Raw genomic sequence first — 15,546 nt, 5'->3', positions numbered from 1 at the left:
TACCGTAATTGATACATGTGGTCTATGAGGCAACATGAGGAGGACATTGTCAATAACGTCTTTGATAATGTGGCTGACCCATGCTCGCAGTCGTCGACATCGGTTGGGTGCGCACATCAGATGAATAAGGTGCGCCATCACGACTCCATGGAGAACCATTCTGGAACTCTTCTCCGGGGGTCCCCATGGGCGTGGCGTAGTGGCTCGTACCGCTGACCGTGCTTCCACCACCGACACTGTGGAAGGAGCGGGTAGAGCTCATGGGTGTAAAACCAGCGGTGTTCCTACTAGGGACGGGGGGCATCAAGCCAGAAGCAGCAGCGCTGGACGGCTGATGTTGTGAATATGGGTGTGGCTGAGGGAAACCACCAGAGGTCGCTGATGGATTCGCTGCTCGAGATTGCCTTTGCGGTCCGGCGTGAGAAAAAGATCCGCTGGCAGGGATTGTAGGGGCGGGGGTGGGATTCGCGAAGGGATGTCTAGGCTCCAGTCCTGAGGCTTCGTCTGTGGAGGGCCGCCAGCTGTTGCTCTGGACATCCAGTCTCTGGTAGCTGGCGGCTGCAGCAGAAGGTGATTGCACATTTGAAATCACGTTGCCGCTGCTTGTTCGCCCAGGAAATGGCCGATTAGTCGAGTCCATACTCTCCATAGGCATCTTTTCTCGAGGATTCATTGTGTGAGGCATGAATCTGCTCAATATTAGCGAAAGTCTTTCGAGCTGCGACTGAAGCTCTCACGTCTTTTGCATCTTTGTTTGGCGGCTGTGTGTTCCTGGCCGACCCAAAATGAAGGCCACGAAGAATTTCAAAGCAGCCCAAATCTCTGCCGCAAAGTCGGAAAGGTTGATCGTATCCCATATGGCAGAAAAATAAGTCCTCGCATTCGTCGGTCGCTGATTAGGGTTCATCTCCGGAGAAGTGCTAAGAGATACGGTCAGCATGGAAGTTCGTCCTATGGGACGAGTAGGACTCACTATTCTTTCCACGAATATGCCCAGCCCCTGAACATCAGCTGAGCCTCTCAGAGCGAGACTCACATGTAGGCGCTGAAGACTACCATCTCCAGTGTAGTGCACAGCGCAGACAGGCCGTCGGAGACATTTTCAGCAGTCCAGAATCTAGTAGCCTTGATGACATTGTAGTGTTGCAGAACTGTGAAGATAAAGCCTTGGTAGAAGACAAAGAAGACGATCAACTTGATGGCCAGGAACTGGAGGAGAGAGAAACATCAGTCGTTTGCGTGTAGCGGCACTCCATGGCATCAGGTCTCACCTTTGCGAGTGGCCGTCTACCCTTGAGCTCGTCCTTGCACAAGACGTAGAAGACGATGAGACCATACAGGGCGATTGAGATGGAAGCAAAGTCTATTGCGTCGAGGTAGACAGCTGCAAAGTGTACGGAATAATGACCGGTACAGAGCTGAGGCGATCAGCGTAGGGCACATCAATGAGTTCAGGGCACATACTACGTTGTAGTACAGACAGATGATTCCCGCGATCGTGATAGCCGGGCGTATGACTACATACTGCAGAACACTGAATGTGAGGACGTGCATGAAGTATGGCTTGGAAGCTCGAAAGCGCAGGAAGTTGAACTGAGAATGTCAGGTCAGATCATGCCAAGTCGCGAAACCCTCACCGGAAAACTAAGGTCCGAGTCAGCTCGTCCGATGAATCCGGTATGATAATGACATGACTCGACTCACGGTAGCTTCCGTTTGTCCTTCTCCTGCAGGATATCCTTGATATCGTTTCCTGATGTCCGCAGAGCGACCAGTTCCATCAAGAGCAGCAGAAAGGCAGACAACGTCACAGCCTCATACGCGGTCTATGACACGGTCAACAGCTGCCCGGTATGTTCTCGCTCACCTCAGCCAAGACGTAGTATTCGTATGACTGATAATATCGGTAGGAGAAGAAGGAGACGATGGCGTATCTGGATAGCCATAAGCGGAACCCGAAGCCTGTTGTTACATCCTGACTCACACAGCTGGCATCAACAGCACTCGCATGATCTGTCGCTGCGGTGCAGGCTGCTGATAATGTGTAGCGTGCATCGTCAAGGTGAAGAGAGTAATTAAGGTGGTCTGAGTCTGGTTCAGTGATCCCGTCTGCCAGGAACTACTGGTGACATACCACAGCAGCAGCAGCCCCGGACACGGCCCATCCTATCCTATGAGCATCCCAATGTATCCCATCCTGAAACGTTCATGTCAGTCTTTCAACTCGACAACAGGCGCGGCTCGATCACCCACGGGACAGAAGAAACAGTCGTCCGCCTATACTCGCGTCAGTGTGGTGTCACTCAATGGCTACACTACTGACCTGAGCTAGCTCAACGTTAGGGCACGTAACCATCGCGTCGAGCTGCCACCTGACCTGAGCGCCTGGCTATGGAACCGAAAAGGCTCAATGAAAATTTCGGTCGAGATGAAGGTGAGCGAGCTCTGGGACGGACCCGAATCTCAAGAGTCACCGGGACTGGGGACGGTTGCAGTCAAGACAGACACAAAGGAGAGCGACACACTGTGATCGGCACAGGATGATCAACTGCTTCAAAACCTCAAGTCGCCTGGAATTCCAGATCCCTATGTCAACGAACAGCGACCAAGGTCCAAAAAGCACGACACAGCAGCAGCAGCAGCAGCAGCAGCAGCAGCAACAGCAAGTCAGTGCTAGCCGCCGCCGCCGCTCTCCAATTGCACAGCTGCTCTTGATTAATTTCAGGAAAAAAAAAACAAGAAATCATCATCAACACTTTTGTTTTCCGCCTCTCGCGTCACTTTTACGGCAAATCAAAAGATCCCCATCTGTTAGTTAGTTAGGTCAGTCGTGACCAGCGGATGCATGGGAAACCTCGGGAGGTCACACTTTGGCGGCCACCGTGTCCAACCATGAGAACAGCGTCTTTCCAGTGTCGCTGTCAAAGTCCGATGCCGATTCAACGACAGCTGAATCCTCTGATAATGTGACGCGCAGTGCGTCGAATGTGGGAGACACGGAAACGCTGCGAGAAAAGTCAATACCTAACAATCGACGCTTGACCCACTGAATGGCCCGGTTCGCGGGCAGAACAACAGCACCTTCCAGGACGTCAAGGAAGACTGATGACCGATGCTCCGCGACTACTTTACGTCTCAAAGCTGATTCTATGAGAATGAGAAGCTGATGAACGAGATCTTCAGCTATCACGTCGGCCAGATCGTTGACATCGACGAGGGGGAATGTAGCTTGCGAAGTAGTGACCTGTAAAGGCGCGGTCGCTGACAAAGTGACGGACATGCCGAGACTGGTCGATATCAGTTGGCTTCCATAAGTGACTTCTTACCAGCCGGAAATATCCAACGTCAAGACATTCCCAATGCAAGAGTAATCCGAGTCGCCCTGCAACAACTGATTCACCCTCTGGCCACCATTCAGATGCGCCAAATCGTTTCTCTCGACCACCTTGGCCTCAGTGCCAGAACGATTTAACATCCTGCACGTGCGAGTTAGGACATTCCGAGCCTTTTGCTCAGTGTCCATGAATCGTACGACCTGCAATACGGAAGTGAGGACCGAAGATGGCCTAGAACCAGCCTGAGAGGTAAGCCGGCGTTTCCGCAATCGTAAGATATTGAGCAGCGAGATACGACATGACTGAAGTAGCAGATTTGCGATGGGATGACCCTCGGGGACATTATTGGTCTTTTTGGCTGGAACCTGGAAGACGTCAGTGATATATGCTAAGGTATGGCGCGGTCGGCGCGGCCCACCATTTCAAACGCGATTCTGAGATCCGAATATGACAATGTACAGCTCGAGGAATCAAGACTAGCTCCAGGTCGCCGACTGATATCGTCTCGGATCTGAACATGCGTCAATGCTCAAGCAGACGTAATGTACAGACCTCATTATACAGGTCTTCGTCGAAGGCTTCAATCTGTGCCTGCTGAATCTCGGCAAGACTTTCAGAGCTTTTGGTGGATGACCCGGCGGACGAAGTCCACATCGCGCCCGTGGAGTCGGTCACTTTGATTTGGAGCACACGTCCACCTCTAGCTCCGAACGTCATGGGTTCGGCGACCGATGGATCCAGATCAAAGGCTGCGAGACATCGAGCACGAGCACTCGCAGGCGCTGCGACCTGTCAGCGATCCTTCGCCAGTGAGTTCGCCTACCCTCGTCAATGGCATATGGAATCACCACATCCCTTGCTGACTCGGTGATACCCAGGATCTTTGAGAAGTCGGGTTTCGGGACGATCGCCCATTGACCTCTTCCGTCCGTACCATCTTTCAGCTGACGGATATCTCGCCAGAAAGTTTGACTGGCACTAGCTTGCTTGTTGAACTCGTCAACTGCGCTGTCAATCAACTTTTCGCATTGCTCCAAGGTGGATTGCTTGGCAGCCAGAGCCAGCTCCATATCTCGGATGATCTCGAGATGGGTTGGAAGAGATGGTCGGAATGGAGTCATGGACATTGTTCCTGGAGGGAATATGGGAGCATCGCCATTCCCCGGAACGGAGGGCGTGGTGGACTCCTCCGTCTTCGCTGCCTGCTTCACCTTTGTCGCCTTTTTACTACTTGACAGCGTCACAGTCGACTCTACTGGTGGCGCTGGCGGATTCGAGGGGAAACTTGAAGAGGCAGCTAAGGTTTTTGCAAGCTCCAGGATAAACCATAGCTCATTCCTTGCATTGCTATCTCCATCAGACCAGGGCAAAGATGAAGGTACTCACTTGAGCTGCATGCCCACAGATTCTCTAAGCTTGACCATGTCCTCCCATTTCATCAACCCTGCTGGGTCCTTCGAGTCTACGTCCATCCCATCTTCTGGCTCCTCATCTACAGCCGGCTCATCAAGCGGCTTCTTCTCAAGATTCGCTTCAGTGAGGTCGAGCAATCCCTCTGGGTACTCGGTCCATATCCGAGCCAGCGTCTCATTGAGATCATCAGCCTCAGTTCTCCTGTTTGAAAAAGTTAGGATTCAGGTGTCGATCCCAGCATCTGACAAGACATACTCTTCAGCAAAGGTGAATGAACCATCTTGTTCAATGTTTTTCAGCTTTTTGGCAGATTCCAGGGTTCGAGATTCGAGAGCCACCTTGAGCGGTCCGAACGGAGACTGAGTGGACTCTGGATCGCCGGTGAAATCCATGTCGACGACTGACTGGCGTCTGCAACGGCCACCTATATCAAGGACACCATCGAGAGCAATGATGTTGAAGGCCTTCAAATGTACCAGGCGACGCGCGGAATTAGTCCAAATCTCGGAATTGAGGCTTTCAGGTGGATTTGTTGATGATGATCATACGTTGACTTATTATAACTCTGCTCCTCGCAACTCGACAGCACCACTGTCGCTCGCATTCATGTCATGACGGGAGAGTGGACATGAACGTCTGAGTCCAATATGGGAGACGATCCGATCAACTTTCTCCTCCTGGTGGAGTTGATCGTAGTGACCATCGTCTGCTCTGCCTTCTTATTCTACTGGAATCGACTATTCGGATGGGTCTTCGCATGGTGTATTCGTCAGTACACCTGGAGGAGATACAATGCCTATATAGCGATAGAATCACTGCAGATATCTCCACTGGCAGGCCGGATTGCATTCCGGCAACTGGATTACCATTCCAGCAATATCTCGTTCCGTGCTCTTCACGGTCACGTCACGTTCCGGTACTGGAAGCTTCGCGTGAGGCAAGAGGCTGATTCGCAAAGTACCAATCGGAAGCGGAGTGAGTATTGAAGAGTATGAAGAGGAACGAATCCATGCTGAGGATACCCAGATCGCTTGCCATGTCGAATCAGGATCTACGCTGAGGGAGTGGAAGGATTCGTTTTCAACAGAACCCCAGCTTACGATGGGATCGTGGAGCGAATGAAACAGTACGAACATGCTCAGAAGGCAACGGACTCGAGCAAAGATGGGGATCCTCTGCATCAGAAGGATTCTCGAGGTTCTGGCTCAGGTGTTGATACCAGCAATGGTGACGCGAACTTAAAGGCTCGGTTGAGAAGGGCTGCGAAGGCAGCGACCAACGGCCAGACTAGTTCAGGGGACTCACGATCAAGTGACTCATCGAAAGGTGAGTGTCGATTGCGATCGGGTTGCTGATGCCTGATCCAGAATCTCCCGACAAGCCAAATGATACCAGACACGAGCTGCCGAAAGCGCCTAAACCTGTCCAGACACCTGTTATCGAGGGCGTAGATTGGTTTCGCGAGATGCTGCCAATTGATATTAGGATCGTCACTGGGTCAATCATTCTTGGAAACGATGCGACCCCCATGCTGCTGATTGGCGATTTCCAGTCTGCGACTGGCACCCTTGAAATCTCGGATGTGAGCTATTCAGTTGGACGGAATCTGATATCGTACAGTCTCGTTCTAGCTGCGACCTATACAAGATGAGCGTCAATTTGAGATTCGACGCTCCCAAAATCCTGATGCGAACCAATGTTGATTACTCTGGACCATTACTTGCACATGGAAAGAAGGCATATGACGAGCTTTACAAGAAAGAGTGAGTCCGACGCAGGACTCTATTTTGTACTCGCTCAATATGATTAGACCCGATGTCGCAAAACAGCCTCCATCGAAACTGTCATCTTCGTCCTACTTTCAGAGTCTCGCTCGGAAATTCTCTTTCCTTCAGAATCCGAGGTTCTCTTCACCGCCTGTCGTTGGCCTGCCACAGGATAGAGTCTGGAAGGGTTTAGCTCGATACAGGCTAGATGAAGGCTCGGCTCACAAGGCAGCTACAAAGGAGGAGCGAGAGTACGCCAAAGTGACCACGCTGCTGGACTCTCCTGCACTGGACCTTACATACTATGCGGATTCCCCCGGTCCTGTTCCGGACCCCTCCGAAGCTGAGACAATAGACCAACTAGACGAATTCGGAAACATCGAGCCCGCTCCGGAATACGGTATCGATATATCTGTCCATGGCGGGATCTTGCAATATGGTCCCTGGGCGGACAGGCAACGTGATGCTCTGCAAAAGGCCTTTGCACCTGCCATTTTCTTCCATTCACAGGCGAAGCCGACACTCAAGGTCGGCGAGACTCGGGTCCACACGAATCTCCTCCTGAATCTCTCGCTGACAGAGGAGACAACTCTTCGGATCCCGACGCGTGAGCCATCCAAAGACTGGTCATACGACAATGCTGGACCCGAACTCGAACGTCCTTATGGCTGGCTCGATGTTGTAGTTGGGCCGAACTCCTCTATCACGTACACTCAATCTCAGCTCGCCACAGAGCACGGCTATGATTCGATGTTGATCCTCAACTTGGACGCCTTGACTATCGCCTCAAGTGTCAACCTAGAGACGTTCGTCATGTCTCGGAGCTGCAGGGTTTCTGTGACCATGCCTACGCCCCTGCGTTGGGATGCTCAAAGAGATTGGGGCCTCGACATCGCTCTGGACAGCCCGGACGTGACGCTTCTGCGGGACCACATTCAGCTCATCTCTGACGTCGCTCGTGACTGGAGTTCAGGAGCACTTGGAGATTTCCACCACTTCGTGCCGAATCATTACAACTTTAGGATCACGCTCATCAATTACGCCTTTCACCTTTACATCAACGATTTCAATATTGTTAATCGCCCAAGATCCAGAGAGGACAACGGTGAGCTCTCTCAGCGGCAGGACCAGGTGTGACCGACTAACGTCAAATCCTATAGCTTTCATGGATGTGATCGGACCAGCAATGTCAGGTTATGTGGCCGTCTCTGCCACTCAATACCGACCAGAATTTTCCGTGGTTCCCTTCTCAGTCAAGGCTCATGATACACGTATCATGCTCTGCACGCCTGTATGGGACACACACAGGTCCTTTGGTACGGGTGAGAGCATAGAGATCGGCAAAATTGGCACGTTAGAGGCAAGCGGGAACTACAGATACTATGCTGTGCCGAAATCAGATCACCAAGAACTTCTCAATCTGCATTTGGAGGTGAGTGCTGCGGTTAGCAAGCGTCGCTGAAGGGAAAAGGCCAGCAAGGTAGTCTACAAAATGCTTGGATGGTCTTTGCGCCGGCTCTTCTGCGTTAAGGATAATTACTTTGGAGGATTCACCCAATTCACCACCATGCAGGAATATCTGGAGCGATTTGATCATGACCCGGACTCGGTGGGAGATCCTGTGGAGGAAAAATACAGACCCGGACGGGTGAGTCTCCTCAGTCCAACATTACGCTCACTCGGCGCGATCAGTCTGATTCCTTCGCCGCTCAAATCACGATGAACGTGGAGGATTCTCTCATCCTCTTGTCGGACCAAATATACGGCTGTCAGTCCGGACTTGCTATGCCGCTTCCTCAGCTTCAAATGGCCCTTCGGTCCACTGAACACTATCTTGACCTGTCCCTGGATGCCTCACCCACATACATTGTACCAATGCCGGACTTCGCCAAGACTTACACGACTGGCGCAGCTTTAGCTCCTGCGGAGAGGGACACCTTCTTCATTGAAGGTGAGTATCCTTACTGACTCGCGGTGATATGATATATTGATAGAGGACCAGGTATTGAGGTGAAAGCGCATAGATTATTTGGACCTCAACCTCGGGCGGAGACTTATGTCTGCATTTGGGAGATCAACGCGCCGCGTATCACGGCATTCAGCTCCCCGACCCTTCAGAGTACTTTACAGTCTGTCAGGAATGCGGTGATATACACTTTCTCAGACTTTGAGAACGCTCCGGCCGAAATATACATGCCGAAAACACCTCCTGACGGTGAGTGTCTGCCCAACACTTTACCTCATTCCGCTGACAAGATTCTTAAGTTACTTTCCTGAAGATGGCCTTAGGTGAGGTGGCTGTGACCGTATTCGACCATGATTCAGCTCTGTCCGTCCACATACCCGAAGGTGTCAACATCAATACCACAACTTGGGCTACACGTAGTTTCCAAGCGGCCATTGCGGTAGTGGTGCCTGACATCCAGGTCCTTCTGCTATCCCGCCAAGAAGACGATGAGTGGACCACGATGAGCTCCATACGATCTGATATCTGTATCAATGTCTTCAATGTGGGCTCTGGCTGGCGGGACAAAGTCGAACGACAGCAAGCCTTCCTTCAAAAGGAGGATAAGCCTACAGGTCGGATTGCATTCCTGTATTCTGACGAGCCGATGACGGTCAGAGCTCACGCCGGGATTCATCATCTGCCCAATCCATGGATATCTCCAGATGATTGGGAGACCGATACAGCCTCGCAAATGACTACAGAGTCCTCCTCGAGTGCTCTGTCATCATCTTCAATGGGCTCAGGCACGGATGAAGGAGATGCACAGAGGATGCTTAGACCACGAAATCGGGTGCGCTCGTGGGCGACTGCTCGAAATACACCTCATGTCAGCGATACAACATCTGACACATCGGAGGGCACCTCTGAGGGGACGTCAAGCCGGACTAGCAATTCTGATCTCAAACGCGGTCATCAACATGACTTGCCGACTGCCCTGGCAGCCACTCTGGATCAGTTGCGACAATTTCACAACGCTTTACCGGTCCCTGACGAGAAGGAAGAGTCAAAAGACGACGTCAGTGATCCATTTTCCACTGCGCGTCTCGGCATGCCACAAGGCAGACTGGTCAGAATTCTGGTGAACAAGATTCATTTCAACGTCGTGTTGAATGCCGCACCGGTCGCCTTCCGGCTCTTCACTGCGCTGCGAAGACTCAGTGATTCACCGGAACGACTATTCGACAATCTACTCATTCAACAGGTGAAGCCGATCTACGAGATTGTCAAGGCTGAATCGGTGGTCATCGATGCCACCGTCCCTCATATACTCGCTCGGTTCTCATTCGATAAATCCTCACCTCGAGCTGTCGGCGTCGATATCGGAATCACCGGCATTCGCGCCCGGACTTTCAAAGACGTCCAGTCGTTCACTGAGAAGGTGCCAATGAATGTTACTCTGGCCGCTCGCAGTATTCAACTCACCGTATCATCAGCTAGACGGCTAAATAAGCCATATTTGGACGATTCTGCACTGCCGAAACTCGCTTCGGCTCAACCGAATAAAGTCCTGTCTCTTATCATCGACAAGCCACAAGCTAGCATAACGCCATCCGAGAATCGGGTTGCCACTCATCAGCATTACGCTGATATCGACATCACTGTAGCCGATTCTGCTTTTGATGTGCTCACTGGTTGCATCGAATCTGTGAAATTGGTCAAGACAGAAATCACTGCCGACGGTGCTGGCCATCGACCATATGCCAACCTATTATACCACATTTATCGAGCTGCAGAGGAATCCGACATCACTCTCACCGCGCCGACCTTCATTAGCGAGACGGCTTATGGTCTTCACGTCCAGGATCAGCGATCCATACGACGAGACCTCGGCTGGATGTTGCTCGCGAAGCTGAGGCACTGGTATAGGCTGACTGGCCCTGCAAGTTTAGGTCCATCTGATGTATCCCCAGAAGACATGGCAAGGGAGGTTGTTCACGGCCTGGCATTAGTCGAAGAGCTTGCGGATGGCGAGAACGCGCTCATCCTCCGGCAATCCTTCATCCAGCATGCTTTCGGCACCATCCTCCCATCTCAAGTCAATGCTGAAGACAAGGTAGAGCTGAGAAGCTCAACTCACACCCTACACATCGGTGCCATGAGCCTTCGACACCTAGGTCACACTCTGAAAGGGCAAAATGCGGCTCCTAATTTGGTCAGAATAACATCTACATCTGTCGGGATTCACAGGACGAAACCTCGTCAGGAGAGCCGCTCCGCCCATACTCGATTGCTCGTAGCGGTCAAGAATTCACAGATCGATGTCTCTGACAGTCTTCTCTCTCTCGCAGATTCCGTCAAGCCGCTGTCCGAGCTGGCTGCGCAGTCAAAACCTTCAGAGGCTGATCGTCCAGATGCCAGCCGGAACCTCGTCTGTGATCTCCAAGTCGATGAAGCCCAGTTCCTGGCAGCAGCCGCCGGTTTGAAGACCAGGATAACCCTCAACAAGCATCAGTCTATTTTGACAAGTCGAATTGATTTTAACCCAGGAGAAGACGGTCCAGCTCGTCACGAACAGATGCTTCTCATTGTGGACACTTCTAAGGCAGAGATGGCAGTGTTACAGCCACAGACAGACTCGACAGACGGCAATGAAGAGCGGGATCGAATGGTGATCTCTCTCGGCGCTACCGACCATCGAGTGGTCGTGGAGAACCATATTCATTTCGATTCGTCTCGGCCCAAATCTGTCAAAGTAATGATGGGTTTGTCTCATTTCGAGGTAGACTCCAGGCCTCAATTGAGAGCGTTCCTCGCGTTCGCGAAGGATTGGAAATCAGAGCATGAGCCAACCTATGCGAAGTATTTCCGTCGCGGTTCCAAGGCTGTACCGAACGATGTCCGTACGAAATCAGGTCCCGACTGCAGTAAGACTTTGTCACCGAATACGGTCACACAGGTAGATTTGTCGGTTCGATCTGGACAAGTACAGGTACGGGCAGCGAAGTCGGTGTGGATCCGCTGGGATTTGGACAAGATCTTTCTCACTGGCAGATGCGCCGATGGGACGGTAAAGTTTGGCACCAGAATTGCTCCGCAGCACGTGGGCGCCTATGCCTCTATCAAGAAGACCAGACATCACTCTGGAGCGACATTGAGATTGCCTTCGGTTTCGGCAACCGGGACTTTCCGATTCCTGGAGCGGGAACCTCAGCTGTCGACGTCGGTCCAACTGGGGTTCTTTACCGGAATCATCAAACCGGCCATGCTGGATCGCTTGTTGTCGCTGCATCAGCGATTGGCTCGGGATATGGAGCAGTTGTTCAAAGAGTATTCCTCCCGATCGGAAGCGCCGCTGTCAACTCAACCCTCATCTCTTGCCTCACGGGGCTCGCCTGCTGATGTCCTAACCGATCCTCCCGAGAGTCGCTTGCCAATGAGATTGGATATACGCTGCGGGGTCGAGGGAATCCGGTTTGGTCTACGAGCCGACGATGTGGCAACGACACTGCTCTTCGAAGCTCTCGCTCTCACAGCGCAGGCCAGCAATATCCACGACGAAGAGGCATCGCTGTCGTGGCGTGCGAAAGTCAACCATTTTGGTCTGTCACTTGGGCATCTTGGCACCGGCGCCTTGTCCGTCGAAGCTGAGCCAATGCGGAAGCATCGATCAGCCTACATGGTGGTCGACGTCGACGTTCAGGAGATCCCCGGGACAGGTGCTTCAGCGACCCAGCTCAATATCTACCTCAACAGAGCCCACACAGTCATGCACGTAGCAGCTCTGAGCGAGCTCTCCGACCTCGTCAAGAGCTGGCAGTCTGATCTCCATATTCTCCGAGACAATAGGGCGAGCGAAATGGCCGAAATCAAGTCGACGACGTCCAAGTTCCTGAAGAAACTGGATCCTGGCGAAGGGCAAACCAAACCTGAAAACTCGTGGTTCGCAAGTCGGCTCCTGTCGGTGCATGTAGCTGGCCTCGGGTTAGCTATACCACTTACCGACGCTGCATCAATCGGTACCAACGGCAAGAATAGCATTCAGCATGATCTACCGGCCCTCTTGTTCTCGATTAGGACCATAGCCTTCATCAACCGGAAGAATGAGACGGCAAGATTCAAAGTCCAGCGCATAGCTCTGCAAATGGTCTCCAAGTGAGTCGGTGATCACGAGCAGCCACTAAAGTATCTAGATTCGATCAAGGCGTCTCTGAGCACTTTTCGGGAGACTTTCACACCTCGTCAAATCGGATGTCTCTGCCATCTTTGGAGAGCGAGGCGGAAATGGCTTCTACCGAAGACACCTGGATGTTGTCAGCTCATTGCGCAGCGACAGACTTCAAGCTATCCCTCGCACCAGACATTGCGGACGGTATTTTCAAACTCACAGATTTGTACAGCCAAGGTCGCGACCGCTTCTTTGATCTGGAAAGACACTACAGGACCGAGGTTGCGACCGCAGCTGAAAGATCAGACTCGGTAGCTGTCAAGTACGAGGAAGAAACTGTCCCTACATCTCCTCGGAAACGACAACGGATCTTTATCCGCATGTCTTACACTTTCAACAGTGGAATCGTGGAGCTTCATCACGCAGGGCATACCGAGCCGCAGAAAGCACCCAAACGACATCTCTGGCTTGATATCTTCCATCTGCCTGCGATATCGTTATGGGTAGACTATGCTGAGGCGCAAGCCGACACTTCCCCGCATTCGGAGCTCGAAGAGTCCGAGGCTAACGCATCCAATCTTGTGTTCAGTTTTGTATGTGCCTAAGCAAAGAGACGAGCTGATGCCCCAGGCTGTTCACGAAAGTAGGAATACTCTTCGACCCTCTATTCTACCTTTCTTTGTTGAGCTTGCAAATCGTGTACAGCGCCGAGTACAAGAGAAGAACGAAAGATCAGCAAGAGACACACCCAAAGAACCGAAAAAGCCCATCTCAGAACCGCTCGCCACTGCGATCAGCGAATCGACCCTGCAGAAGATAGCCCCGACCAGCAATGCTCTGAGGATCAAATTGTCTCTCCGCATAGACCGATCAGAGCTGCGGTTCTCATGCGCCCCGGATTCGAACGCTTATGCGGATCTGAAATGGGAGAGTGGCGGTTTTGTCGTCACCACGACTCTTGGCAAACCGGGCGTCAGCACGGTCTCAGGCTCCATCTCTGATATCACCTCGAGTCTGAGTAATGAATTCGCCGAACGCGGAAACAATTGCGTCGAGGCGGGAGCGAAGGACATGGCTTTCGCCATTACTCTATGTCCCGGCGAAGGAGCAAAACAATCTGCGCTTTCCGTCGTCTTCGATACTCAGTTGATGGGTCAGTTCAGACTGGACGCATTCAACTCTTGGCTCGTCTTTGTGGCTGTTTGGGTCAACGATGCTCCTAAGTTGGACTTGCTAGACAAGTTGGATGAGGCACAAGATAGTGTCATCGATCTGCCGACCACGCCGTTGCCAGAGTCACAGCCCGCCGGGCACAGACGTGCCCGGCCCAACAAAATGGCAGTTGCGATCTTGGCGAGGTTCAGATCGATTGATTTCGACGCCAACATCGGAGTCTCTCGGGCGCATCTGCTCATCTCACCAATTGTCATCCGGTCCATTTCGAACGGCGAGAGGACTGAGATCGACTTCGAGATTGGAACGACCAAGATATCAGCCCTGGGAGACATCTCTGGCGATTTGACTAGCGAGAGCCTGGTGTTCAGGACGATGCGTCGGTCCTCCAGGTCTGGAATTAGCCCCTCTTCGACTATCCTGTCAATGTCGATCGAGGGTGGCGATCTCGAAGGCAGTCTGTTCCTTGCCGATACCAATATTCTTCGCTTTCATTTGGAGCCAAGTCAAGTATCCCTCACGGACGATTGGCATGCGTATTCCCGTGACCCAGCATCCCAAGTGTTTCTCAGCTTCACCGTTCAAGCTGGTTTGTTCCAGGGCGTCTTGCGGCTTTTGTCGATCCCGAGACTTCTCGGGAACATGTACAGTGTTATTGACATGGCCGAATCGCAATCTGTTATCGCCGCCCAACGATCTGAAACTTTCAAAAAGGCTCGATCCCGTCGACAGACTGAATTGCAACCGATGGCAGCGGTCATCCTACAGACTGCGGCTAAGAAGGTCAACGACAAGATACCTTCATCAACAGTCAAGACTGCTCAAACGATGCGCTTCGATCTTGCAGGCATTGACATAGGCGTCTTCAACGAGGATTTCGAGAATGGACACGTATATGACTTTTATCGATTCATCGTTGGAAAAGTGGAGGCGGACTTGAAGCGGCAATTATCCAAGGAGAATCTGCCCATGAGAGATCTCGGTCTACTGGTAGCTGCTATCCGGTGGGATTACTGTGATGGAGCGAGGGTTGCGGCGTTGGAGACGGTCCATATGACCGCTGGCGATATGATTGAAGCTGCGACGAAGGTTGGCAAAAGCGAAGTCGCTTCGCTCCCTGTGATGGTAAGTGTCTTCAGACGGACTCTGCTCATTTTTGTTTTACAGACGCTTGTCATGAACTCTATCGAGTATAACATGCCCAGAATCCTCGATTTCGATTTCGACCTGACGTGGGGAGAGACGGATGGCGACATTCGCATCCTCCCAGACTTCTTTGAACAGGCCAAGCTTGCCGTCAACAAGCTCATCCAAGGTCTAGACGAGCAGGAAATCACAAGGTCAAGGAGTGCCACCGCCACTGATACAACGACATCCAACTCCGTGGCGGCAAAGAAGGGAAAAGAGGAGACGGCTGTGGAAGACAAAGTCAAGGAACGAGCCATCATTTACAAGGATCGAGATCCACTCAAGGCTGACCGCGTGCCTGTTCCTCGGCTCAAGATGCTCGGAGCAGGTACGAATGACGCTGCCAAGATGGTACCTGCCATTAGAGCTGCGTTACGAGCTCTCCCGAGCTATAGTCACCGATTCGTGACGACACCACTAGAAGAGGGAATGGATCTGTGAGTTGCGATGGCCTGGCGAAGCATGACAGGGGAGCTGACATCGTCTTGCCCAGATTACTCAAGTTGTACGAGAAGCAATTGCCTGAGACGACATGATATTTCTTGTTGTACGATGAAT

General features: G+C 52.1%; 3 protein-coding genes across 3 annotated transcripts; 1 reads left to right on the top strand and 2 right to left on the bottom strand.

Annotated features, from left to right (window-relative positions):
* Nucleotide 1: 1 nt before the first annotated feature.
* BD324DRAFT_646556 (organic solute transporter Ostalpha-domain-containing protein) lies at nt 2-2,651 on the bottom strand. Its single transcript, XM_022017629.1, has 13 exons — nt 2,324-2,651; nt 2,254-2,277; nt 2,135-2,197; nt 1,985-2,085; nt 1,868-1,934; nt 1,705-1,826; nt 1,638-1,644; nt 1,465-1,593; nt 1,272-1,418; nt 1,037-1,209; nt 974-1,000; nt 738-920; nt 2-689 (listed from the first exon to the last, which is right to left on the bottom strand). The coding sequence occupies exons 1-13, from the start codon at nt 2,354-2,356 to the stop codon at nt 50-52; spliced, it is 1,716 nt and encodes a 571-aa protein (XP_021869255.1). The 5' UTR covers nt 2,357-2,651; the 3' UTR covers nt 2-49.
* Nucleotides 2,628-5,291, bottom strand: BD324DRAFT_633697 (subunit 17 of mediator complex-domain-containing protein). Its single transcript, XM_022016647.1, has 8 exons — nt 5,004-5,291; nt 4,722-4,949; nt 4,159-4,682; nt 3,888-4,117; nt 3,754-3,846; nt 3,327-3,700; nt 3,048-3,287; nt 2,628-3,005 (listed from the first exon to the last, which is right to left on the bottom strand). The coding sequence occupies exons 1-8, from the start codon at nt 5,138-5,140 to the stop codon at nt 2,864-2,866; spliced, it is 1,968 nt and encodes a 655-aa protein (XP_021869254.1). The 5' UTR covers nt 5,141-5,291; the 3' UTR covers nt 2,628-2,863.
* Nucleotides 5,292-5,395: 104 nt separating this feature from the next.
* BD324DRAFT_652754 (hypothetical protein) lies at nt 5,396-15,524 on the top strand (the record flags this gene model as incomplete). Its single annotated transcript, XM_022018547.1, has 14 exons — nt 5,396-5,723; nt 5,775-6,074; nt 6,116-6,330; nt 6,369-6,511; nt 6,559-7,619; nt 7,675-7,946; nt 7,986-8,162; nt 8,207-8,465; nt 8,517-8,729; nt 8,780-12,614; nt 12,653-13,220; nt 13,258-14,925; nt 14,968-15,425; nt 15,482-15,524. The coding sequence occupies 14 exons, from the start codon at nt 5,396-5,398 to the stop codon at nt 15,522-15,524; spliced, it is 9,540 nt and encodes a 3,179-aa protein (XP_021869253.1).
* Between the last annotated feature and the right edge of the window lie 22 nt (nt 15,525-15,546).

The sequence above is a fragment of the Kockovaella imperatae genome (assembly GCF_002102565.1).
Source record: "Kockovaella imperatae strain NRRL Y-17943 chromosome Unknown BD324scaffold_12, whole genome shotgun sequence".
NCBI classification, from domain to species: Eukaryota; Fungi; Basidiomycota; class Tremellomycetes; order Tremellales; family Cuniculitremaceae; genus Kockovaella; species Kockovaella imperatae.
This window is presented reverse-complemented; position numbering and strand designations above follow the sequence as displayed.

Coding starts and splice junctions, on each gene's coding strand:
- BD324DRAFT_646556 (XM_022017629.1), bottom strand. CDS start 2,356: ATGGTTACGTGCCCTAACGTTGAGCTAGCTCAG. Junction 1,935..1,984: donor GTGCTGTTGATGCCAGCTGT/GTGAGTCAGGAT, acceptor ATGGCTATCCAG/ATACGCCATCGTCTCCTTCT. Junction 1,419..1,464: donor TCTGTCTGTACTACAACGTA/GTATGTGCCCTG, acceptor TGATCGCCTCAG/CTCTGTACCGGTCATTATTC.
- BD324DRAFT_633697 (XM_022016647.1), bottom strand. CDS start 5,140: ATGGATTTCACCGGCGATCCAGAGTCCACTCAGTCTCCGTTCGGACCG. Junction 4,950..5,003: donor TCATTCACCTTTGCTGAAGA/GTATGTCTTGTC, acceptor TTTTTCAAACAG/GAGAACTGAGGCTGATGATC. Junction 3,847..3,887: donor ACGAAGACCTGTATAATGAG/GTCTGTACATTA, acceptor ACGCATGTTCAG/ATCCGAGACGATATCAGTCG.